The following is a 26,729-nucleotide window of genomic DNA, read 5'->3' as shown; positions in this document are numbered from 1 at the left end:
AAGAAATCTGAGGCAGTGTCTAAAAAGAGATAGCTGGAGTTCTTTAATATCTAGATATTTCGCTTAAGGCTGGAGAACAAGGGAAACACTTAAAAGAAGTGAAGACAAAAGATAATGAAGACAATCTTTCACACTGAATAGACAAACAGTATCCATTACTTCTTCCAGTGATGAAAATGCAAAGCCTGTTAATGTCCTGTCCATTTTATCCTTGGACTTGATTCATTAACAACTCTGGATTTACTCCTCATTTTATACCATTTTATACCAATCTTTTCGTAGTTTATTTCCTATGCAATCAGCAAGATAAGTAAGATTCTTTCTTGGGCCGAACTCCTGATTGTGTTGTCTGTTAGCTGGTGTGCTTTTACCTTGCCAGCAAGCCCCCACTGTGAGCTGCATGGCGATGTGAGAGGGGTGGATGGGCCAGTCGTTGGTCACCAGGTACGGCTCATACGTTGTCCCGTCCATATACAGCGTCACCACAGGGAACTCCACATTGACCACGTAGTAGTGCCATTCCTTGTCACAGATCTGGGAGACACAGCAAAGTATTAGTTAGCTTTACAGTGACTGATTTTTAGATCCCACATTGTTTTTAAATTGTGTTGTTTCCAAATTTCATCTATAGGAAATAATGTTACTGCAATTTATAGATCTCTAACATTAATGAAAGCCTAAACAGTGTTGATAAATTCTCTTGGAATATTTGTAAAATATATATAATAAATAGAGGCTTCTTAAAACACGCTCTGAAAACAAGACACAGATAGAAAATATAAAAATCAAACAATTTGGTATTTGATCTGTATTTTCACATTTGCTAATACATAATATTAGTTTCTTAATGTTACTTACTTCTTTCTTACTTATTTCTACTGTAATTTTTATCTACTGTTGATTACATAGCATTTCATGTACGATACACACAGGACGTACTGGCATAGTTACTGGGGATCCCTATTAGGTTCAGATTAAGAAAATATATAGCCCTTAGTCACTGGATTGTTGAGGTATTACCAAGGATTGTCGTTATTAACGTATCCCATTAGTACTTAAAAAGTTCTGTGCAACCTGCCAGGACCTCAACAGTGCTAAAAGGACCAGGATTGTGCTCTGTGTAACACAGAGGGACCAGCAGTCTACAGGTTTGCACAGGGAACTCACCTCTTCCCCATCCTTCATCTTTTGGCCTTGAGCTTTTTCCCAGATAGTGGGAAAATGAGGATCTTTATGGTTTCCCTTATACCCACCAGCTTTGAAAAGCAACAGCCACAGTTACAACATACTTTCAGGATGACAACATTAGTGTCAAATCACATATGAATTTCTGAGCTGGACAACCATGGATTACAGCAGGATGGCCAAATTCAGCTTTAGTTCACAATTGTACAGCTGGATGAACCCATGCCTCTAGAGACAGAAGTCTTCTGCTGTGCAAATATCAGTGTCTGCACAATTATTGTTGTTTTATCTTTCAGATTAAAAAGTTCAATGGAATAAATCACAGCAAACTGGTAGGATGAGTGGGCTGTTTGAAAAACAAAACAATAGTTCTGGAGAGATCCTTGTTTGGATGTGTTAAGAAATGAAAGTGCTTGAATGCAGATATCCTTGCTTTTTCACAGAAGCAAGCAGGAAGTGATGTTTAAACATAACACTTTGTCCTTGGCCAGGTTAAATGCTATCTGGTACAATATCTGCCCTTTGAAAGCAAAAGCTAATGTTTTGTTCCAGAAGACATTTCAACAAGCACTTAATCACTTCTATTTCAAATGGATACATTTATTACTGCAGACATCCTAGCTCAACAGTGAGAGATAAATGCACCAAGGGGCTGCTGGAGGAAGCCTTCCTTTTGTAAGCAGCAGACAGCACAAATGTTTTCTGAAGGTTAAATGAACTGAAACAAAAACTGAAAGTAAATAAATTGGAAGACTGAAAATTTTACTGAACAAACACCAGCTACCAACAGTATTATGCAGCCCTGCCTTCCATGGAAAAGCAGCTTGCCAAGCCCCTGACCTGCTCATTAGCATGTGATACTGCATGCAGTTAACATTTCACAGAAAACAATACCTAGTTTTGAGAGACCTTGCGTGGCCAAACCTACAGGATGAATACTTGGAACTTTGTGGAGAACTGTTTCACACTATTTCTGTTTTGCATCCCTGAACTGCATCACGCAGGATGCCCCAAGTGCACCCCAATGAGTGAGTAATCCTCATGTTTAACTAAAGCAAGAGCACTTTGACAGAGCAAACCAAAACATTTTGTGGCATTACACACACAAAGAGCACAATAATGTGTAGCCAGTGTAATTACTCCATTAGACAGTTATATTTTTCAAAGAAAATGCTTCCTGGAAACACAACATTTCATAAATTCTGCAATTCAAGGCTCCTGCAACTGGGCTCAAGTACTTTCCAGAAAAATTCAGATGTCCAGCTGTGGATGTCCACACAAAATACTCAGTAACTTTTATTTTTTCTTATACACTCTGGAACATAAGATAATGCAAGTGCAGACAGCTTGGTGACATCCTTGAACCCTCACTTATGTGCATTTCCTTAAATTTCAACACATAAACACATCAAGCGTTACTTTGAAGGGAATTTGCACACTCTAAGTCTCAGCTCAGTTGTTCCTGAGATTTCAACAACACTTGTTGGCCATCTTAATTGTCATCTGATTTCAATTCAGCTTAGAGATACAGACACGTGTCTATTCCTCCAAATCATCTTTCAGTATCTGTACTGGGCCTCAGTGTAAAAAACAAATATTCTACAAGGAAGCAAAAAATTACTTCCAAATTCTGGAATACATCCCGGTCATTCAGCAGCAGGTAGTACTTCATGAATGGCCATTTCACAAGCAACAAAATAATGAAATAAATAAATGTGATGTGTAATTTATTATGCTGTTGTTTCAAACACCTTTTTTGCCTTCTTAAAACAGCAAGCCAAATTTTTCACTGCATGTATTCTCCTGTAGCAATGGAATGCAATATGAAGCAGTGAAGCCAGGAAAGAAAATTATAAAATGTACTACACTGGCAAATAAATTTTAATACTGTCAAGTTGGAAATTTATTTTAAAAATCTAATTTATAAAGCTATTGTAATGATGTAAAATTACAGATGAGTAAGCTGGGCTTCCCAAAACTGCTGGATGGCTTGGTCTAATCACTCTATCACACCAGTCTACCTCTAAAAAGTATTAATCAAATCACAGTGAATTAAACAGCCTGAAGTCCTAGTGCTGATTACAGGCCATTGCATCGGAATGTGCTTTTATGAAACAGCTGAAAACAGCCTCCATATAAATCTTACGGAGCATATGTCTTAGGCTCTTGGCATGTTCTAATGAAAAGTGTCAGATTTTTGTGCTGTATATTGGAATCTCAGGAAAACCTGAAACCAAAGTTCTTGGTCTGAGAAGCATGTGGTGCTCAGAACCAGACTTTGGTGATTGGCAAAATGCCCCATTTTTCAGCTTTATCCATACCAGCCTGGCATGCACCTAGGAGAATCTGCAATTTTCAACTCTTGCAACCTCCCTTGGTCAGCTGGGGCCAGTCCTGGAGTGGGACCATCCACCTGCTTAGCTGCACACACCAAGGCAGCCTGTGCTCCCCATGTGCCCAGGGAAGAAGTGTCCATGCTCCCCATGAACCTCTGCTGAGCTCTCTGCATGTCCCTCTGGTGCTCCTCAGCAGCCTGGGGAACCCCAGCAGGAAAAGTAGCTCTGCACATCCCAGGGAGCCCCAGCAGGAAAACAGCTCTGCACATCCCAGGGAGCCTCAGCAGGAAAACAGCTCTGCAAATCCCAATCTGCATATCCCAGGGAGCCCCAGCAGGGAAACAGCTCTGCACATCCCCCTGGGTGCTGCTCAGAGCACATCTGAGAGTGTCCCCTCAGAGCTCAGACAGGTCTGTGTGGCTTCCATCCTCTGCTTCCTGGGAGTTTTCTGAGGAAGTGCTCTCAGAATACACTCAAACATCCTCAACAAAGGCAGGAAAGAAGGAAAGGAAAGCAAAGAAAGTGATCTGCTCACTGTAAATAGCACCACTTACTGCAGGTATGAGACAAAAATCCTTCTGCCTGAGTGGTCTGAACCACTCATTCAGTTGACAAATGTCATCTGACAGAACCACTTGTTTGAAGAAAGCATCTAAATCCAAATTTAAAACACAGAGTATGTCACTGTAGTCACTTCTGGATGCCTTTTGTAGCATCTTAACATGCTCTGAATCCACCACCCTCATCCTTAGCCATCATTTATTAGAGCACATCTGAAACACTGGGCTGCTTTGTGCCCCTAAATACAAGGAGTACTTCAATAAACTGGAGTGAAATCATTGGAGAAGCAGCAGAAGGGCCAGCTCTGGCCACCTGAGGAGAAGCTGAGGGAACTGGGCTTGTTTGGCCTTAGGGAAGGATAGCAGCCCTACAGTGCCAAGGGAGAAATGACCACAGACAGGCTTTTCAAAGTGGACAACTCTGCATTTTTATATCCCTCCACTAAAGAAGGCAAAAGATGCAGGGAATCTTAATGGCATTAGCATTATTCACTCAGCCAGTCTCCTGCTCAACCCTCCTGCCTTGTTCTGAAAGCAGCCAAATGCTTTGTGGCTCGGCTTCAAAGCCCGGCCCCCACTACCCTGGTTCAGAGCACTGAAAATAGATGATAATTGGATGGGGAGAGGAGTATTGCTTTGAATTTAAAAAAATACCACATTTTTCTCTTAATCACTAAAAACATCCTTCTGAAAGAGCCTTTTCAAAATTTACAATGTTTGGCATTTCTCTGTTGATTCCAATATTTTTGATAATTTTTTAATATATTTTGAGACAAATAATATTTTTATTATGTATTTTGAACATACTGTTATAGTATTGAGAGAAAGCAGTGCACTGCTTACAAACGGAGCTAAATTGGAAGGTTCTGAATGACTGTTTCATTATACTTTGAGTCAGGACCTAAAACAAGGCAACAAGGAAACCTAAAAAAGATAATAATTTAGAACTAGTTGGCAGTGGATTTCATATCATATGGAAAAAAAATGACATATATTTGCAATTTTTCAAAGAAAAGTACTGTGTATTTACATATGTAAATTTAAAAAATTAAGCATTTTAGGCAGTTGAGTCATTCTGCCCAAGACTGGTGAGTTTTGCATGAAGGCAATTTACAGATCAGCAGAGAGTCTTTTCTCCTTTCCCACTCTGGGGTATAACATGGTTGTCTCAGAAATTGGATCTTTAAAGATATTGAATGAGCATTTATCTGTTATTTTAGAAACTCATTTATTATCCTAATTGTTTTCCTAATGTCAGTCCTCATCCACAGACTTCTGCAATTAAGGCATGTTAGTTTAAAAGAAGAAAAGGAGATACCTTGGGACATTGCTGTAGCTGTAACTGCTGCTTTCTTTTGATTTCTTCTAATAAATCTATGCTTAAATTTCAGTAGCTGAGCTACCTGCAAAGCTGATTAAGTGGTATAGGAAAAGAAGTTACAGAGTTGACTTTTCAAGCTCTTTTTCTCATTGTCTATAAACACTTCTGATCTATTTATTTTTTAAAAAATTATCCCTACACCACCAGGAACAGAAGACATCACTGCTAAAAATGTCCTGGTGTAGATCTCAAAGTGTGTAATTCAGTATGCAGATATTCAGTGTGAAGGATGGCATTGCTCCACTGGGTACCTGGGTTACCTGGTGCCTTTCTGTTTTCTAATACAACAAACAAAAATCTGTTTCTGCTGTGAATACGTGGTTTTATGATAAAAGTCTGCTTTTGTGGGAATCTACAGATATGCACTTGAAATTGGCTTTGTGCTATAGTACAGTTCATCAGCATATTCATTTTGGGGAAGAGCTTTTGGAAATAAACAAAAGCAAAGCAGAAATACTGACTAATGAAATCCATTCAGTTGTGAATTGCTGTATCTTGTAGCGTTATGTGTTCTACCTCAGTAACAGACTCCACATTAGGACATATTTGCCATGTGTTGGCTTTACTCAACCTAAATGTTACTTCCCTGAAATGATTAAAACATCTCTGGAAAGGGTTTGATATTCCTGACTACTAAGTGAAGGTGTGTAAATTGCAGATAGGTCTCCAATATCTCCACAACTTCTTCAGAAAACTTTAAATAAAGCTCTAAAATATTCATATTATGTACCGGGGCTTCTTTTTCAATACTCTCTTTCTGTTTAGTGTTCTACATTTATTCTTCAGCAGCTCCTTCACACGACATCTTATCCCCATCTGTAAAATCAATACACGATGTCTCTGCAGTGCCAATAGATACACTATGGAAGCAGTAATTAAAGCAGAATGGAAGGAAAATACACTGCATGTGGGAAAAGGAGGCATTGATACACACTCCTACAGTTAAATTTACAGGTGATACACTGCAAAACATCATCATAATCTACCAAAGCAGTGTTTGAAGAATACTGCTGCACATGTAACTTCCACATAAATCTTGTAGCTTGAACCTCAGCCTGCACAGCTCTGCTCAAAAGTGATCACAGAGTCTCCCTGAGGAAGCTGCAGAATTCTGACAGCTGATGGCTGGCATTGAAGGAAAAACCCAACCAGCCAGACCGCTTTGCTCTGGATAAGCTTTTCTACTTTTGAGACTGAAGCATCTCTACTCTTCTAAGTGTCAGCAGTAGTGGCTGTAGGATGGAGTAATTTGTACCCCTTGCTGAGGAAGCTGTTCCACAGCCATCAGAGCTGTATCAGAACTTGGATGTCTCTAGTACAGACACTGATGTGATGTTACAGCTCTGTGCGCAGGGAGCTGTTTTGCAAAATTAAATAATCATTCCTCTATAGCTGCATTTGTAAAGGACTGTGTGTGAACAGTCATAGAATAAAGGAGATGAGCACTGTGCAAATGTTCCTTCTTTCTGGAACCTCAGCTCACTAGCAGAAGAACATTACCCAGAGAAGGGACCAAAAGAGACTTCCTTGCTCCTTATGAAAGTCTGAAGCAAGTTATTGCTTCCTCACAGGAGTTTGGTGAGGAATCTGGAAACAGTTTGCATTTCCTACCAAAGGGCTGGGAAGCACTTCCTCGCTCTTATAATTTCACTAATTGAAAGGATAATGCAGCCTCATGCTGATTGATTTTAAATGAGAATTTGTGTACGTTATAAACCAGTATTTATTCAATATGAATATTCAGTTGGATAGTCTAGGAAACTGTCCATTAGAAAACCTGGAACTTCTTGTGTACCTGCTCAAGTATGGAAATAAGCGTATATCTAATAAGAACTAAGTATGCAAATAAGCATGTATCTAATTACAGTCTTCTTTCCAAACTGATATTTTGAACTATTTACTCATTGTTTAGTACACATTTTTTCTTCTGCTTAATATTTATTAGATTTATTACTAGATTAAGGCATTTTCTTTCATTTAAAAAATCAGATTTTCACAGACTATTCAGGAAACAACCCTAAGATTTGATATTTTTAGGAAAATATGGATAGAATATTTTGTTAAAATACCTTGAGCCCCACAATTTATTACGCAATATAGTTTATTTAACATGTCAAACAGAAGTGTGGATGTCCATTAAATCACTCAAAAAATTTGGTGAAGAAGGTTCTATCTTTTAATTTTTTTTTCTCTTGAGAAATACCCCAACAATACCAATTTAGCCAAACTAATTCCTGAACTGCCTTTATATAGCAAGTTTGCCAAGTGTCTTTCTTTGTAGCTACAGATGTTCCCATAGAAACGCCTTGTTGTATTTTATCAGAAATTCTTTTTTACTTTGTAGTGACAAATAAAAGTGATTATTTTTTCCCTCCTCAGCCATTTCCCCTCCATGTACATTAAAATGAATGGAGAAGGAAGAGCAAGCACCTAAAACAGGTGAGTCTGTGTTTAGCACGAGATTTCCAGATGTAAGACATGTTTTGATCTTTGATTTTCCTTCAAGTAAAAACCTGAATCTTGCAGAACTCTGCAGTGTGTTTTATTTGGAGGTTGACTGACATAGCCAATGTCTTTCATCTCAAAAAAGAAGGTGAACACAGATATTGCAAGTCACCCCGTAACAACTGGGGGAAATTTCTCATTACTGTGAGTTAGTTTTATTCTGGTTTGTGTGTCATCCTCAATGTAAAAGAGTTAAGTATACAAATCTGACTGTGAGTTTTCCAAGGTTTATTATCTGGTTTTGTCTGAGCTTGCTGCCCCATATGTTGGAGAGAGGATGTTAACTGTGGCACTGAGCTCCCTGTTAGCCAGTGTTCTTGCCCCAGGCGCTGCCGGTGTTCTGACACGCAGAGCAGATCACTGCCTTGCACCTCAGCATCCTCTGCCCCTTTCAGAATCATAGCAGCCACTCTATTCCAGCACTTAATGAAGCCAGCTTCATTCCAACCACACATGACATTTGAGTCCTCTGCAAATGAACCTTCAGTGTGTAAAAACAGAAAGGACTTAAGAAATCTCAGGGTAAACCTCTATTCACTAACTGTAGAAAAATAAAGGACAGGGAAATAATAAAAGACATCTCTTGGTTTCTTATTCTGCAGTTCCCTGATGAGATCTTGCATGACAACAGTGCTGGCTCTTTTCCACCAGAAGCCACTCTCACTTGAAATTTATCTGGCTGTTCTTCTGCACAGACTGGTCTCCTGACTTAGTCTTAGAAGAAACTTCATATCTCTGTCCCATACCTGAAGACTTTTACATTACTGTAAGACAGATGGATGGTAAAAACAATTCCTTGGTGCAGTCCTTTACAGCTTTTAGCAGTACATATATACATATCAATGTATGAGATATACATATGAATATGCATACATACACACAAATTTCGGGGGTTTTAATTACAAAGTAGAGTGAAACATTTGAAAACAGGGTTGTAAAATAGTTGCGTATTTCTAAAGCTTTCAAGTAAAAAGGGAACACTGTTTTTAGAAAGTCAACATGGTACAGTCACTAAAATGAATAAACTCAAAACAGCTTATATCAATGTGAATATTTTCTTAGACCGATTTGTATTATTCTAGTTGTAAATGTTCTAATTGTAAAGATTTCAGGGGTACTTTCAATAGCTGCTTTTGGGATAAATTTATTTAAAAACTATTAAAGAAAGAGAAATTATCAGAGCATATAAAGATGAAAAAACATTTTCAGAAACTAAGTATTTAATAACTCAGACTGAAATTAAAACTAAACTATTGAAGTGATACACAGCTAATAAAAACTGACACTTGTTAACTCTATTATTAAAGTTATATTGATATTCCTTAAAGTACAAATAACAAAGTCTTCGTAGGTAATAGAAGGGAAAATAATTTATAAAAATGGTTACAGTGGTCCCATAACAAAATTTCTGTGGGATTAGAATGGATGTTGGTTCTTGTTCACCAGCAAGGAACTTTTACTGGCCATTAATCTCTCTCTTGCTCTCACTGCCTCATGTAAATAAACCCAGTTAACATTATTTGACTGGTGGTGCTCTGGATTGGGCCATCCCTCTTTCCAGGCTTTTTGGGCTGAAGGCTGATCTCCAAAGGAGAGTTAGAATGGGAGCAGGGCAGTGCCTCCTGTTTCAGAAGCAATAGTCCCCTCTGAAGCTGTCAGAAACTTACACCTAATGAAAGAAGCAGCACTGCTGTCAGTAGAAGTGAGACAACCAGGAGGAGATCAGACCACTTAAAATGTTTTTCAGGTTCCTCTACTGTTGTTTAAAAAAAGTAAATAACAAACCAAATAATTTCTATTTTATCTGCTCTTTCTTCTTATAATATTTCACTACTTGTGACAGGAAGCTTTACTGCACAGTAACTCATCCTGGTGTATTATTTCCCTTTTTTTCTCTTTTTAAAAATCCCCTTTATTTTTCTATTAATTAACATTTATCAATCACAAATTAACAAAAGGCAGAAAAGTCCCCTGATAACAGGGTATAAAAAGAACAAATAAAACTATTAAGGATAATGCAAGGATCTTTGCTTCAGAGAAGCAGGATAGCCACTGCCAGCTTGGATTTGCCCTTGGAAATCTACAGTTGAGGAGAGCAGGAAAAGCAAGGGAAGAGAGGTACTTCCCACCAGAGATGCTGTAGCTTGTCAGGCTCAATAAAATATTGCCTTGCTCCTATCAGGGCAGAAAACTACTTCCATCTAAATGGAAAGAATGATCAATATTCTGAGATGAATGAACTTTTTACCAAATAATGAAACATGAGGACTTTTTTTAGATCAACTTGAAAAAACTGAATCTGAGGAATAAAAAGATCAACCAAAGTCTCAGCCAGAAAAGTTTAATTTCTTGCCTCCCAATTTAAAGGGCTTCTATGACTGTTTCATTTATATGCCAGATACTGATCTACACTGTGATTTGTCAGTATAAATTTTCTGTTAAATATCTTTTTAAAGAAGCTAATATAAATGTTATGAACCCAAAGATCAGAGATGAAAATATGCAAAAACTTGGCTAGAGCATGTCTTTGGGAGTTATTCAAAAACAGAACACATTTACCACTTATCAAATAAGAATAATATTATGGAGAACTATGAAACCCACCAGATCCTTTGCGGTCCTACCTAACTGAAACAGCCCAAATACCTCCTTTGTTTCCTAATCTCAGACCTAATATCTGATTGACATTATTTACTGGAGTATTCAATTAATGTTTTGAATTTCAACTATTAATGCATTTATAAAGCCTGAATCTGTTTTATTTCCAAATGGCACCCATTATGTTCCTGACGGCATCACTGGGAAGGGAACACAGAGATTAGGGATGTTTTCATGTACATCAAGGCACAAATTGTGTCAGTCTTATTTTCTTGCTTTATTGATGTCCTCTCCAGAAATGAAAAGGTGTGGGCTTTTGAACAACCTGACTTTAAAGGGAGCTGAAATGAGCTTTTGGTCTGTTTGTTTCCTCTTCAAGACAGCACACACAGAATTCTACTTCATTTCACTCATGAGACTTCATCATCCATCTTTGAATCTTACCTGGAATTTAAATCATTTTCTCATCTCCAGCATCTGCCTTCGTAGGTGACACATGCGGGGACTCTGCCTATTAGATATGTCTATAAGGAGATTCGCAACAAACTTATTTTTCACTCTTTGGAGGGTTCTGTCTAAAAATGGAATTGTGGTCATATACTAAATGAAATGCCCATTTAACAGGCCTGCTGAAACATACATTATTTGCTAGAAAACCAAATGAGTAATTTTCAGTTTATTAATAATACTTAATCAAAACATAGACTTAAGTAAAAAAACCCAAAACCTATGAGTGGTAATACAAAACAAGCCCTGCTATTCTTTGACATTGGCTCTCAAATATTAGTATATAGAGGATTTATTCAGTTTGCTTTCTAGAATCCGGGCTGAAATGCTAATACTCAAATGTTTAAAGTAAGGCATCTTGACTGCCTGCTGCTCCAAGTACTGGGACAACTGAGAGGTGTGGCCACATTCCTGAAGGGTCCTGAAGGGAACTGAGGATCCTCTCTGAGCATCAGAAGACTGCATGAAGAAAAAGGAGGCTGTCACTATTCAAAGCAGGATGATACATCCTTCCCTTGCTGCTGGTGTCTGAACAAATAAAACACTTGGTTTTGGCAGCCTTTAGGATGTTACACATTTACAAAGAATGAGATTAATGCAAACTAGACTTCAGAGATGAAGAAAGCAGCGTAGGTGGGGCTTGTTTGCTTTGGAGGGCAAACACTTGTGCTCAGCTCTGAAAACACCACCTGAAGAGAGCTCCTGTTTTGTCCCTCTCACACAGTCCACCTACACACATCACTCACTTTGTTAGACCAAAGGGCTACATTCCCCTATCAATCCACATCCCACAGGAAGTGTTATGTGCTGGCATTAATTCATTAAATAAACATTCAGACTTGATGCCTCAATTCTCAGCTCCCATCTGAGAAACACTGGGGTTCCCAGACTGGTCTGCACACAGAAGAAAGCACACCTGGATCCTGCCTGGGGCTGCAGACCTGTCCTTTGCTGGCTCTTTGAAGGCTCCCATCACTTGGCAAATCCCTCTTCAAAGGCTCTGATCTTTGAAGGAAGTGCTGAGACTGCTTGCAAGGGTTGCTTTTAATGTGCTCAGCAAAGGCAGATGGAGCTGACACAGGTGTTAAACACCTCTCACAATTTCCACGTTTTGGGAGAGGTAATTTACTTGAAAGATTATTTTCTCTGTTGAAAGTGCACAGTGCAAATCAGAGATGAAAGAATCCCTGCTCCTACACAAGTCTCACACTGAACTGAGAGGATCTCTCCAGTGAACCATGGGGGGAATCTCGTGCAGCCCAGAGTGCACTGCTGTGGCAGGTCTGGATACTGCAGCAGTCTGAGCTGGAGACAGCAACAGCAGCACAAAGGCACAGCAGAAATAGGTGCGCCTTCCCCATGCAGATTAGTCTGGGATTTACTTCCATTCCAGCAGGCAATTAGGACATAATGCAGGGAAAAGCCAATACTATTTTTTAAAATGCAGCTAAAAGGTGGCAATGAGTCATACTTGGCTACCTTAATAATTTCTGTAAAGTGGAGAATGGTTGTGTGTCCATGCTGCTGTATTTATACATAGAGAGAAGTCAGGAAATCATATAACCCAAATATTATGCATAGCTTCTTTAATGAAATGGGGACTGCTAGGACTTTAATTACAGAGCTAGCATTTTGCAGACAGACTACTTATATGTTATATACCATAGGAAAGTAATTAGTTATCAGCTGTATTTGTGACTTTGCCAGAGAATGCTGTTATTTCGCCAATATGCAACTTGCTTTTAGTACTAATCTTGATCATGTTCTCAGTGCTTTTATGGGAGGAAACAAGTCAGCGTTGAGGGTCTGCATCCCAGAGTAGTTCTGGGTTGATGTTAGAGACATGAAACAAATAGACTGTGGCAAGACATTTTCAATATCAATCTTGCACAAGCCGTTAAAGTTTTATGGATCTCATTAAAGTAATTGTTTAAAGGTTCACACATTTATTCACAATTGAGCTGTCTCAAATTTTCCCAGTGAAGCACTGTTTTGCTGACTGGTAAACGGGTGCTGAAATTACTATTATTAGAAATGGGACACCAGGTTCTTCAAGTTTAAAAAAAAAAACCACTGAAAAATCTGCCTTTTTAGTTTCGCCTTCAAAATTGTAAATAGCCTAAAGAAAAAAAAAAAAAAGAATATTAAGGACAAAAATTCCAGCATGCTCCCCTAAATTATGTAATAACAGACCCAGACCAAGTCATATGGAAGTCTTTCATGACATGAAACAACTGTAACTGCAGAAATAAAGACAATAAGTGAATTGTCTGCTGTCAGTGATTGAAGAGATGGGGTCTGCATAGTTTGCATGCATGCAGCCAATAACTACTTGCTTAGGCCATAAGAACTATAACAACCATATTTATGTTTCTTAGTACCATTGCTTAACTAAAGGCTAGCACAGACTTGCACAGGCCTGTGCTGTCTTGCATGGTTTGTTACAAACAAAGCATGCCATTATCTTTTGCTTCCTCCATTAGGGTTCTGCCTTGACTTGCCAGGGCTTGTGGCCCACCAAAGTTAGCACATCCACTTCTGACACAAGTTCAGCAGTACTCTGAGTCCTGCTTTCTAGCTGTATTCCCACAGTCACAGCCAGCTGTGAGCTGCATTATTTCTGAAATCCAAGCACAATTTGTCCATTTGGGCTAGGAAGTGACAGTCAAGGAGAGCAAGAGCAGTTCTGCTCTTCCAGAAAGGAATTCAAGTGTGACATAAATGTCTCTTATTACCTGAATATAGTGATGTGTGATTGGGTTTTCTAAAGTTTTGTATGGTTTTTGTTATGTTTTATATTTGTTTAAAATTTGTTTGTTCCTGGTACCCCTTCCCCTCTGATGGTCTCCTCCCTGAGGGACACTGTCAATCACCTTGTTAGATCTGGAAGATTCAAAACTGAAAGCCCTAGGATTCGGTCTGGGTGGGAGGGCAACACCTTTTTCTTTTGTTCTGTTGAGTTCCCTTGTTCTGGGTCACACCCTCCCTTGTTTGGTTCTGGGTTCCCCTTTCTGGAGGACCACCCATCCAGGCAAAAAGGGGCGATCCAGAGCCAGGAGCCATCTTTTGCCACGAGGTCCGGCTGGAACACCAATAAAGCCTGGTAACTCAAACAAGAGTCCACTCTCTTTATTCCACACCTGCTAGCAAACTCCTGCCAGAAATTCCAGACCTGCCAAGAGCTCCATCTTATCACAACAGGGCATAGCTAGCTGGTGGGCGGCCCTGAAACCGTGATGCCTGAAGGCAACTGTACATTTCTGTCACCTCTGCACACACAGGACTACATATGTTCCCCTATTGCACACACTCTAGAGTCAAATTCATACCATCACTTTATGTTTGAATTGTAATACACTTAACTGTTATCCCAGATCTCCTTCTATGTACTTTAGTTGAGCACTGGGTGATAAGTTACTGCAAGAATTTTCATTAAATCAGCCACATTTGGTTAAATATTCATCATACAGAAAATGAAGGCTGAATTTGAAATCAGGGTCTCTGTGCTGGCCATGGAATTGCAGCAAACTCTCACTTGGGAGTGCATCCAAATCCAGGGATGGTGGCAGAGGTGCCTCAGGGAGAGAGAGCATGAAGCCACTTAAGAAAAAACAAAAAAAGTACCACACAGGCCACACGTGCAATTACAGCAATAGTAAATTCTTCTGAACAGATTTGAGTCCACAGGTTAATGGAGTGAACAAACTGAAGGGGAAAAGACCAAATCAGTAATGAAAGGATCACTGTAAGATTGTAAAAGAACTTAGTGAGACCCTGGACTCTGAGTAACTGCTTGGAAAAAATGCAGTAAAATTCTGAAGCGTCTGGAATACCCTTAATTGTCCATTTGGAAGAACACTAAAGAAGGGGTAGGAAGATGTGTGCAATACCAGTCTGCAGCTTTTTGTCTCTTTCCAAGCACTTGTGAATAAATTAAATTACAAATAAGAACTTTGCTGGCTGCTGTGAGGATATTTTAAAATTGGAAGGTTTGTTATAATACTCTGCTAGAACTCTGTGCAACTTCTAAGGCATAGAGATGCTTCTTTTGGGAAATTTTCTTGTTGATGGAGGTTTGTTATGAGTTTAATATGCAATTACTTTAAAAAATCTTAATACTAAAAAAAATCACAGCTATCATACCAAAGAATGCCAAGAACTTTCCTGAAATTATGATTCAATGAACTTGCAATTTCTAACATTAAAGTTGCACTTAGAATTTCATTTGAAAACAACTTCTGCTAATGTAAAATTCAAGTGAGGATCCTGCTTTTGCCTGCTTAGCAGGTTTCTGTAGGACTCATTGCCTGCTTATAAAAAATATGCACCTATGAAGTAGAAAAAGCTTTCAAGACATGAAATTATTCATAAGGATTTCCATTTCCTAGCCAGTACTGGTACTGCTAGAAAACTACAAGTGGATCCACAATTATTTGTACTCAGGTAATAATTGCTAATGAGAGAATGGTTAATGTTAAATTTTGAAGTTATCCTGGCTCTGCCATGATCTGGCAAAGCTCACAGATCCAAGCACAGCTTGAAGAGTCCATTTTTAATTGGTGGCATTGAACTGAAAATCTGCAGTTATCCTGACCTTATTTAACAGCTGCTGATTCACCTTTATCCTTACACAGTGAATATCCATTGGTAAGGAAGCAGAGGTTTGGAATCTCAGCCACAGCAGACTCACACCAGTGGATTCACACTGGCTCGTCAGCTCTGTGGATGCCTTGTGCAGCCCTCGGGAATTTTTTACTTTCTGCAGCACATAAACACAGTAATAACATCAAAGTTCAATATGGCAAATAAATAACAATTCTTCTGAAAGCCTGGAGAATGCAAAAAAAGTGTTTTTTAAATCTATGTCTTAAGACAGTCAATATCTTTAGAAAAGTAGAGCTGTTTTTAAAAAGTGAAATTGATCTTTCTTCAAATTCATGTAAATCACACATTTGGTTTACTCAGCACAGTCATTGCTAATATATCCCAGGAGCTCTGTAAATAAGAATATTGATTTTGATGACCTAGGGGGGTGGTGCAGTGACAACTGACAAATCTATAGTACAGCTAAATGACTCCTACAGTCTTAGGTGGGGAGTCGTTTATATGGCTACTTTCACATGACAAATGCCTGATGTAAGTTTTATTAAACCACTAGCAACCATAATAGTGTCTTTCTAGAATATTAGGCATTACTTAGAGAGTAAGAGGTAAAGCTAAAAGGAATTTTAAGGGGATATATAAAGTGCATCTCTCTCTGTGCCAAGGTTGTACGGCACACACACACACACACTACAATTTCAATAATAAATTTAAGAAAATAAAAATTCAGTGGATAAAATATAGAAAGATTAAGAGATTGAGTTCTTATTTGGTGCAACTGCATTAGAAAATGCAGCTTTCAAATAAGAATCTTTCTATTTAGGGTACATTCACTTGTGGCAGTGACACAGTACACTTCACTGCAGTGACAGGAAGGGTTTGCAAACTGATTTGCATGCAAGCTGTGAGCTGCTTTTTAGCCTTGAAACTTGTAATGTGTAATACTGATTTTCACAATAGGTTTCAAAAATATGGATGGCTTAATTATACCTTTAAATAATGAAATTGCTTAATCATGCTGACAGATAAAGCATCTGAAATGCCTGATTATGTACTGTAGCTGCAGCATGTCTTTGCGCTGTTATGCTGTAACTTCCAGGTGTCTTAGTAAATTAGATCAGTAGTTCATTCATGATGAAATAATTCCACTATTACCCACCTTTCTTGTTGCTAAATTGCATCAAGCAAATATGTCAGTTCAGTAACACTTGCTGACTGCAGTTAGGCAGCGCCCCATGTTTTGTTTTTAACTGTAGAACTAGAAAGCTGCTCAGTTCTGCATTTTTACATAGTTTTTCACCATGTGCTCAAACATATGCCTTTCTAAGCTTTGACATTGTCAAGAGACTACCCAGATGTTAAGGCAAATCCATGGAAAATGGATTACGGACATCCAATGCCTTTCCACCATACTTTATTCCTGAACTGCAGACATCCAGAAACCCTGGCTCCAAGGCTGGAATAAACAATTCAGACATACAGATAAATGAATTCATATTTATTAATAACACAACCTCTTTGTCTCATAACCTGCTTTTGGAAGTATAAAGATATCAGTCCTACCTTTGTGAAAGGCTTCAGACACCACCTCAAAGCCAACCTACTCTTTTAAAAAGCTAAATTTCCTGAGGGGCCTCAGGAAATTGCCCAAGTAACAGAATCACAGAATCACAGAATCACAGAATCACAGAATGACCAGGTTGGAAGAGACCTTCAAGATCATCGAGTCCAACCCAGCCCCAACCCTTCAACTAAACCATGGCACCAAGTGCCACATCCAGTCTTTTTTTAAACATATTCAGGGATGGTGACTCCACCACCTCCCTGGGCAGACCACTCCAGTACTTTATCAATCTTTCTGTAAAATCTTTTTCCTAATATCCAACCTATATTTCCCTTGGTGCAGCTTGAGACTGTGTCCTCTCGTTCTGTCAGTTGCTGCCTGGACAAAGAGACCGATCCCTACCTGACTACAGCCACCCTTCAGGAAGTTGTAGAGAGTGATAAGGTCATCTCTGAGTCTCCTTTTCTCCAGGCTAAACAAGCCCAGCTCCCTCAGTCGTTCCTCACAGGAATTGTGTTCCAAGACCCTCACCAGCCTTGTTGCCTCCTCTGGACACGTTTAAGCATCTCAACGTCCTTCCTAAACTGAGGGGCCCAGAACTGGACACAGCACTCAAGGTGCAGCCTCAACAGTGCCGAGTACAGGGGCAGAATGACGTCCCTGCTCCTGCTGGCCACACTATTCCTGATCCAGGCCAGATGCCATTGGCCTTCTGAAGTTGGCTGTCGAGCAGTACCCCCAGGTCCCTTTCTGCCTGGGCACTGTCCAGCCACACCAACCCCAGCCTAGAGCACTGCAGGGGGTAATTGTGGCCGAAATGCAGGACTCAGTACCTGGAGTTATTAAACTTCATCCTATTGGACTCTGCCCACCCATCCAACCCTTCCAGGTATCTCTGCAGAGCCCTTCTCCCTTCACACACTCCCAGCTTAGTGTCATCTGCAAATTTACTAATGAAAGACTCAATACCCTCATCCATGTCGACAATACAAATATTGAACAGAGCTGGCCCCAGCACAGACCCCTGAGGAACACCACTGGTGACTGGCCACCAGCTGGATACAGCACCATTCACCACCACTCTCTGGGCCTGGCCATGCAGCCAGTTCTTAACCCAGCAAAGAGTGCTCCTATCCAAGCCCCGGGCTGCCAGCTTATCCAGGAATGTGCTGTGGGGGACAGTGTCAAAGGCCTTGCTGAAGTCCAAACAGACAACATCCACAGCCCTTCCTGCATCCACCAGGCAGGTCATCTGGTCATAAAAGGAGAGACCAGGTTGGTCAAACATGACCCACCCCTCCTAAACCCATGCTGGCTGGGTCTGATACCTTGGACATCCTGTAAGTGCTGTATGATGACACTCAGTATAAACTGTTCTCTAACCTTATCGGGTACTGAGGTCAGGCTGACTGGCCTATAATCACTGGGATCGTCTTCCTACTCTTGTGAATGGGTGCCACATTGGCCTGTTGTGGTGTGCATTTTGGGTTTTTCTAGAATTTCTGTAATTTTGGTATTAAGTTTCTGTAAGTGTTCATCCACCCCCACTCTGCTTCCCTTGATCACTGTCATCAACTCACATAATAAGCCTGTCCTTGCCCATTGTATCTTCTTAAACAGCCTTGGCCTAGGCCATTGTAGACCTATTGTATCTTATCTGTGGACACTCCCTGGTACTTGATGGCTCTGCCGAAGCCAGGTGGCTCTGCCAGGCCTCGGGTATCATCCACACCCCTTTCTCCCCTTTATGTCAAAGTCCAGCCCCCCTGTACCTAAACCACTCCCCCTAATTTCCATCTGTAACATCCATGTTGATAAGGGCAAGCTAGAACTTTCACACTCCACTCATGCTTTGACCACCTGGGTTTTCGCCCTGAATAAACACCTTCCTAAGTAACACCAAGTGTGAGTCCGCTCCATTCTTCCAAGCAAGGTCACGTCTCTGTCTGAAGTCTGGACCCAAAGGATTAACTCGTTTGTATGGTATCTGAAGAGCAGAGCTAGCTGGAGAGACAAGCTCGGAAGGACCATATTGGCCAGCTTCCAGTCACCTGGAACCTCACCAGTGAGCCAGGATTGTTAGTAAATGATGAGGAGTGGCTTTGCAAGCTCATCTGCCAGCTCCCTCATCACCCTGGGGTGGATCCCATCTGGGCCCACAGATTTACAAACATCCAAGCAGCTCAGCAGTTCTCTGACTGCCTCCTCCTGGATAACAGGGGCACCATTCTGCTCCCTGACACCATTTACCAGCCCAGAAGGGCAGCTGTCCTGAGAGCAAGTTGCCTTTCCACTAAGAACTGAGGCAAAGAAGGTGTTAAGCACCTCTGCCTTCTCCTCATCTGTAGTTGCTAAGTTCCTTACTGCATCTAATAAAGAACAAAGGTTGGTCTTACCCTTCCTTTTACCATTAATGTATTTGTAAAAACATTTTTATTATCCTTTACAGAAGTTGCTGTTTTGAGTTCAAACTGAGCTTTGGCCTCTAATTTTTTTTCCTACCTGCTCTAGCAAACTCCTTAAATGCTTCCTGAGAGACCTGACCCTCCTTCCATCCTCTTTTTATTCCTAAGTTCCTCCTAAACCTCCTTGCCCATCCAGGCCAGACATTTGCCTCGCTGTCTTTTGGCACACAGGGACAGTCTGTTCCTGTGTCTTCACAATCTCTGTTTTGAAGCATGCCCACCTTTCCTGAACTCCTTTGTTTTTAAGGGTTGTGTTGTGGTTTGAAAGCAAAATGAATGAGAGGCTCCAAGTCAGAGATATTATTTAATAAGAAGAAAGGTAAAAAGGTAAAAGTAAAATAAAATAAATACAATAACACAAAGGATCACTGACTGAGTCAGAATACAACCTGAGCAGGATGGTGGAAGCAGTCCAGGTGAGGTGCTCTTCCTGAAGCAGTGATCCTGTAGAAAGGTCTGGGAGCTCTGCTCCTCTGGGAATCCAGTGGATAAGTGCTACTTGCACTGTCCCAAATCCTAGCTTATATCCAGGTGAGAATGCTTGGCTCCTCCCCCTGGGCAGGGCATCTCACAATAGCATGAGAAGTGTGAAATGGGTCCTTGATGGCCCATTAACAGAGATAACCCCTGGAGGGAGTTACCTGTGACTCATGGGCCATTAGCAGAAGACATCTCAAAAGTCATTAGCAGAAGACACCCCAAAGACGTTAATGGGCCATTAGCAGAAAAAGGCAGGGGGCTTGGGAAAACACTAGCCCACCTGGTTTCAACAGTTCATGAAGATGGTGATAGAATAAATACTTTGTGTACATCCTACCCTGCAACCCAGGACAGGTTGCTTCCCAAGGAACCTTCTGAATAAGTCTCCTAAATAGGCCAAAGTCTGCCCTCTGGAAGTCCAATGTAAAAGTCTTATTGATGCTTCTCCTGATTTCACCAAATATTGAGAATTCTATAATTTCATAATCACTATACCCCAAGCAGCCTGCAACCACCACATCTCCCACCAGCCCATCTCTATTTGCAAACTACAGATGTAACATAGTCCTTCCCCTGGTGGGCTCACCCTCCAGCTGCAATAAAAAGTTGTCCTCCACACACTCTAAAAATTTCCTGGACTGCTTTTTTTCTGCTGTATTAAGTTCCCAGCAGAGGTCTGGCAAGTTGAAGTCACCTACAAGAACAAGGGCTGATGATCCTGACACATTCTCTAGCTGCTTATAGAATAAGTTGTCCACCTCTTCTTCCTGGTTGGGTGGATGATAACAGACTCCCAGTAGGATGTCAGCCTTGTTGGCTTTCCCCTTAACATAGGCATTCAACTTCATCATCATTAGTTTCAACACCTATGGCATCAAAATATATTAGGTGGCCCCTAATATAAAGGGCCACCCCACCACCTCTTCACCCTTTCCTGTCTCTTCTGAAGAATTTGTAGCCATCAAGTGCAGTGCTCTAGCTATGTGAGTCATCCCATCACATTTCTGTGATGGCAATTATATTGTAGTTTTGTTGTTGCAACATGAACTCCAGCTCTTCTCTCTTTGCTACCCATGCTGTGTGCATTAGTACACATGCAACTCAGCTGGGCTGCTGATTTCACCCCTAACTCAAGCTTACCACCCTTGGGCCTGTTTCCAGACAACCCAGCTGCATCCCCTCCCCCTTAAAACCTAGTTTAAAGCCCTCTTGACAACTTCTGCCAGTTCATGAGCTAAAAATCTTCTGCCCTTAACAGAAAGATGGAGCCCATCTGGTTCCAGCAGGCCAGGTGCCGTGAAAGTTGCCCCATGATCAAAGTATCCAAAATTCTGCCAATGACACCAACCCTTGAGCCACTTCTTAATTATGTGGGCTCTCCTATTCCTTTCACCTTTTTTTCAGCCACCAAAGGGACTGAGGAAAAGACCATCTGTGCCCTTGTCCTTTCAACCACTTGTCCTAGTGCCCTAAAGTCCTTTTAATTGTCCTAACACTCATCTTTTCAATCTCATCACTACCAGCCTGGAGTATCAGCAGTGGGTAGTAATCAGAGGGCTGAATCAGCCCAGGAGGTCTCTCAGTGATATCCCATACTCTGGCCCGAGAGAGGCCAGAGACCTCTCTGTGGGATGGGTCCGGTTGACACACAGGGACCTCTGTTCCCCTCAGAAGGGAGTCACCCACTACAATTACCTTTCTTTTCTTTTTGATGTTAGAGGTGGTGATCTGTCTTACAGATTAATCATATTTGGGAGGCTCAATGAACAGATGCTTTTCTTCTAAATCATCTGGCTGACTCTCTAGATCCAGGGGTTCGTACCTATTCTGAAGTGGCACCTGACTGGGGGATGGGGGTTGGGAGGAATTTTTATTATTACTTCCCTGAGCAGGGACCCATTTCCACTCCCCTTCATCTACCAGGTGTCCTTCTATTGCCTGACAGTGAGAGGCACAGGAGTCCTCTGACTCTTAGTGGGCCTCTCTCAAGGATAGAAGGACTGAACCCCACCAATCCATTTCTTTTTTACTTTCCCAGATACTCCTTAGTCTTTCAACTTCGTCTATAAGCTCGGCCACCAGTGAAAGGAGATTGTTCACCTATTCACACCGCAGGCAGTTTTCCTCCGCAGCGCCCCTTGAAACCACTGATAACCTCAAACACTCCTCACAGGAATGGGTCTGTACAGACACATCCTTTTTGGACGGTTCGATTTGGTTGCATAAACTTGTACTAACTACAGTTTTCGATCGCGTAAAAACCATTACTACCAGAAACACCAACCAACCAATCAACAGAAACTCTGCAAACAACACGCAGCAAACCTTACTAGTAAGAAAACCTGCTTGCCCTGCCTCTTTGCCCTGCCTGCATGAACTGCCGTGTAAACTGCCATGCCACACCCTTGGAGACACCCCTGTGTGCCTGCTCCTGTTTGCCATGCTCTGGGTCGCTGTGCTCCGTAGAAGCCTCTTATAATCAGTCACTCAACGATGGAGGAGGGCACTCCCCACCCCTGTGTGACTCACAAGAATATCTCACAAGAACAACATATCTTGAACATTTCAAAAGGTTTGTGCACATGTTGTACAAATTCTGGTGCACAAGCGATAAATCACAGACAGTGTAAAAGAGAAATATTAGAAGTAGCTGACAAATAAGATCATGAATATGACTGTTCACCTTCAAATCATAGTTTGATTAGGAATTTCCATTCTAGGCTTTCAACTTCTTGAGTTCTCAGAGTGTTGCAAAACCAGGGCAGTAATCCAGTTTGTTTAGGTCTATTAATAAATCCATATCAAGATTTTCTCTAAGAAATTGAATTATTTTCAGGGTCTTCCCTCAGGATGCTTTAAGAATGTTATACTTTTTATTATTTCATGGTTCTATAGACAATTTTAAGTTCCTTTTATTGTTTGCAGAGTTTCCTTCCTTTTTCCTGCCTTGGTTGAGAAATGGGTGTCTTAGGGTCTAAAGGATGTTTGCAACAGTTCCCTTGGAAATGACCATAACTACATATGGGAAAAGGTTGTCCATATAAGACCCTATGGCAGCACATAATAGGGATCATTTTCAGAAGGCTTGACCCAGCTCATTTAAAGTCTTGGGGAACAGTAGCTGAGCTTGAACAGATGTGAAAATCCCATACCAGTGTAATAAAGCTGTAATAAAACAGGTCAGAAAATTGCAAAATGTAGAACAGAAATATGCAGAAAAATGTCCAAGTAACTTCAAGCAAAAGCAAGTAGAGAAATTATAAAATATTGAGCTTCGTTGCTCCTTAAGGTCACAGTTTTACAGAAGCAAAGAGCAGTCACTGCATTTCACATTGGGCTATACTAGAGAAATCAGAAATGCACAAACTCACACCAGTTTGTAGGGAATACTTCAGAGGGGGCCCAAAGGAATTTCTGTATGTCATAAAGCAAGTTCTGGACAGCCACTGTGACTGGTTTGTCAAGATTTTTTTGTTATCAGTGATAGAGCAGTTGCATTATAAACGTATATTAAACAAGCTTCTTTCAGTTGGAATCTCAAAGAATATTTTTGGCATTTATCATCACTGATGACTCATCCTCGTGCTACCAAAAACTGTTTTGAAGCAAGGCACTGAAAAATATTTGTCAAAATAGCATTTAAAGATGGAAAATGGCAATATAGTGTTTCAGACTAGACAGGGCTGTAATGGAAGGCATTTGCGGTGCCAGGAATGCCACAATGATTTTTTAAGTCCTGGAATTATTTCATCTCTGTTGCAGAATTAGTGATTCATTTATCATTCCTCTCTTACTGGCTCTCTTACTGACTTGTTTCTGCAGTTTTATTAAAGGTGTATGCATAAAGCAGTGCAGGCCTGCATACTAATTTCTAAAGTAAGTGTTTAAGAGCATAAGAAACCCTTTTGAGCTTCAAGTAATAAACAACCAAACTCCATCATAAAGAAAAAAAAAGTTCACTTCAAATAGAGGACCATGTTGGAAAGGATGGGACTGGCAAGCCTGAGGGCTTTTACCTAGAGGAGAAATTTCATGTACAGAGATGATGGAAATTTGTAGCATCCTCTCTCTGTATATCCTTGCCCATCCTGAACTGGGATTACTGCGTACTTCCATAAGTATTCAGTTGCTTTATCTCTCTGAATCTCTCAAAAGTGAGGCCACTCAGCTTTTAGTATATGAAGGGTGCTCCTCTCAAAACTGAATGCACACAAATAACAATTCTAAACAAGGTCTAATAATCCAGCATAGAAGAAAAACTTCCAGGCATAAATCTTGTTATTTGACGGAAAGATCCAATTTAACTCAATTTATATTTATCTATATATTTAAAAAAAGAGTCCAGATACCAAATCAATTTCACTTCACCTTCTTATCATAGAACAAATTTCTTTGGAAGTCAGTTGCTGCTCTACTATGTTCTTGAGAAGGTACTGATTTTAAAAAATGGGCTGGGAGTGAAGGGCTTGACTGGGTGGCACAACTGCTTCCTCCAGGGGAAGCTCCTGCTGTGTGTGTGGCCACTGAAGTGGTCATGTGCAAACCAAGGCCTTGCCTTGATCCTTCAGCAGCTCCATGCCCACACAGACAAAATGCAGCACATTTAGATTAATCTAAAACATCTCCTGTAGCTCCTCTTGGAAAAGGAATTGTTTTGAGTTTTTTTCACAATAAAATGCACTGGATTGTCAAAGCAATTTATCTTGTTATAGTAAGGAAAAAGTATCTTTCTGTATGTTTATCTGTTTTTTGCTGACTTAGAACGACTCCACATCATGCACTGCAGTCCCTGTTTTAATGGGATCAACCTAAATTTTGCTTGTAGGGTGAAGACTGTTTGCAGAATGATAACATCCTGAAAATCATGTTGCACTGTGAATAAAGTACATGAAAAAATTGTTCATCTCTCGCTCATATACCTTCTCCCACTAAAAAAAGTATTGCCATCCTATTGATTTAGGAGAAGGAAAAATACCTTTTGGCTTGACTGTCCTCATATTTGTATGAAAAGTGTAATACCTTTGCTGAACAGAGTGTGAAATACACCATCCTATTAATGTTATGTATTCCACTGTCACAAAAAGCTTGAATACCTTGGTTCATCATCCAAATAACAACTTTGGTTTGGTTCACAGCTTTCTAAGAAAGTCAAAGAAACAGTTTTAATATCTTATATGTTATTCTTAGATGGCCCAAATGCATATTTGGCTGCCTAAATAATTCACTTAAAATCACATCTATGTTCCTATTCATTTGAGAAAATTAGATGATAATTTAGATGACTCTTACTGACTTTGGTAACAAAACTTTTTCTAATAAGTTCTTGGGTTTAAAAAGTGTCTAATATTTTAAGTATGAGAAAAGGAATGACAAATGTTGACACATGCATCATGATATTCAATTTAAATTTTTTAATGGGAAACTCAGAAAAAAAGTCATGATTCTGAAACAAAGGAAATACCTGGGCTTACAAGGAAATGGGAGTAAGTAAAAGGAGGGAACCTCCTCTACCTGGGCATCTATTTCAGTTTTCATTACCCAGCGTTACAGACCTGACACTGATTTTCTTTAACATTGGTCTTTCCATATCTTTTCTTCCAAAATACTGCTAATGGATTCTGTCACAACTAAGACACTTAATTTGCAAAAGGATGAAAGTTGGGAAAATCCCAAACTATCCACGTTTCATTTTTCCCATGTTTCTTATAAGTAACAAGGATACCCTCAGTAAAAAGTCTGATACTTCTGACTATCAGAACCTTTTTCAGAGGTCCTGCATCAACAGGTCACTGGTAAAGGCACGTCTACCCAGGCACTTTAAGGTCATGGATCAGTGCAGTAAGTGAAAAAATCAATTAGCAAAGGCCATTAATGGAACAAACAGGGCCAAATAAACTGAAAGCCATACTGGAAATAAATCTTTAGGTTTATGAACTGACTTAAAGACACAATCTTCCAAGAGCTAACCTGGCAGAAACTGTCATGTGGAGGTCCCAGTCACTTCTTGTGCAAGGCTGTCATGGTGTTGAGAGGCTCCAGATGCACTGCTCAGCAGCAGCTGTATAAAATGTTCCATGGATTCCTGTATCTAGACAAGGATGGAGTCTGCAGCTAAGGTGTATGCCATACTCACTCACCACAGAAATGAGATCTAGACAATTAAATTAAACCTGGAATGACAATAAGCTCACATGCCTGGTCAGTGCCCTGAAAGAATGAGGAGTCTCGTGGAGTAGATAGAGCCCAGAGCAGCTGGTGTCATAAATTTTACTGTTCTGCAGTGAGAGCAATAAATGATTTCACCAGTTCAAGCTTCACCCTTTTCCAAAGTCACTGGATTCCTCTCAGCAAAAACAATCTCTGGATTGTTGCATTCATAAAAGTGAGCTTAGCAATAAAGTAGTCTGTCACATTTTCCTCTGCTCTGGTTGTGCTTGGGACCAAGCCCTGGAGGGTCTTGCAGAGTCATTTCTGCCCTGCCCTGACTGCAGAGCACTGTCCCACAGGGCAGGTGGGGGAACAGGGACAGCAGCTGGACATAGCTCT

General features: G+C 40.4%; 1 protein-coding gene and 1 long non-coding RNA gene across 6 annotated transcripts in view; one reads left to right on the top strand and one right to left on the bottom strand.

Annotated features, from left to right (window-relative positions):
- LOC310913169 overlaps positions 1 to 9,453 on the top strand; it is a 53,962-nt gene extending 44,509 nt beyond the window's left edge. The window contains exons 2-3 of the long non-coding RNA XR_014590771.1: positions 7,842 to 7,901; positions 8,570 to 9,453. This is a non-coding gene — a long non-coding RNA (uncharacterized lncRNA). The remainder of the gene's footprint in view (positions 1 to 7,841; positions 7,902 to 8,569) is intronic.
- CLSTN2 (calsyntenin 2) overlaps positions 1 to 26,729 on the bottom strand; it is a 267,508-nt gene that overhangs the window by 28,027 nt on the left and 212,752 nt on the right. For all 5 annotated transcript variants that reach the window (XM_083868329.1, XM_083868331.1, XM_083868332.1 and 2 more), the window contains exon 9: positions 372 to 534. In XM_083868329.1, coding sequence (XP_083724455.1) covers positions 372 to 534 — 163 coding nt within the window. The remainder of the gene's footprint in view (positions 1 to 371; positions 535 to 26,729) is intronic.

Source organism: Zosterops lateralis (assembly GCF_965231275.1).
Source record: "Zosterops lateralis genome assembly, chromosome: 10".
Classification (NCBI taxonomy): Eukaryota; Metazoa; Chordata; class Aves; order Passeriformes; family Zosteropidae; genus Zosterops; species Zosterops lateralis.
Note: the sequence above shows the minus strand (reverse complement) of the source record. Positions and strands in the feature narration are given on the sequence as shown.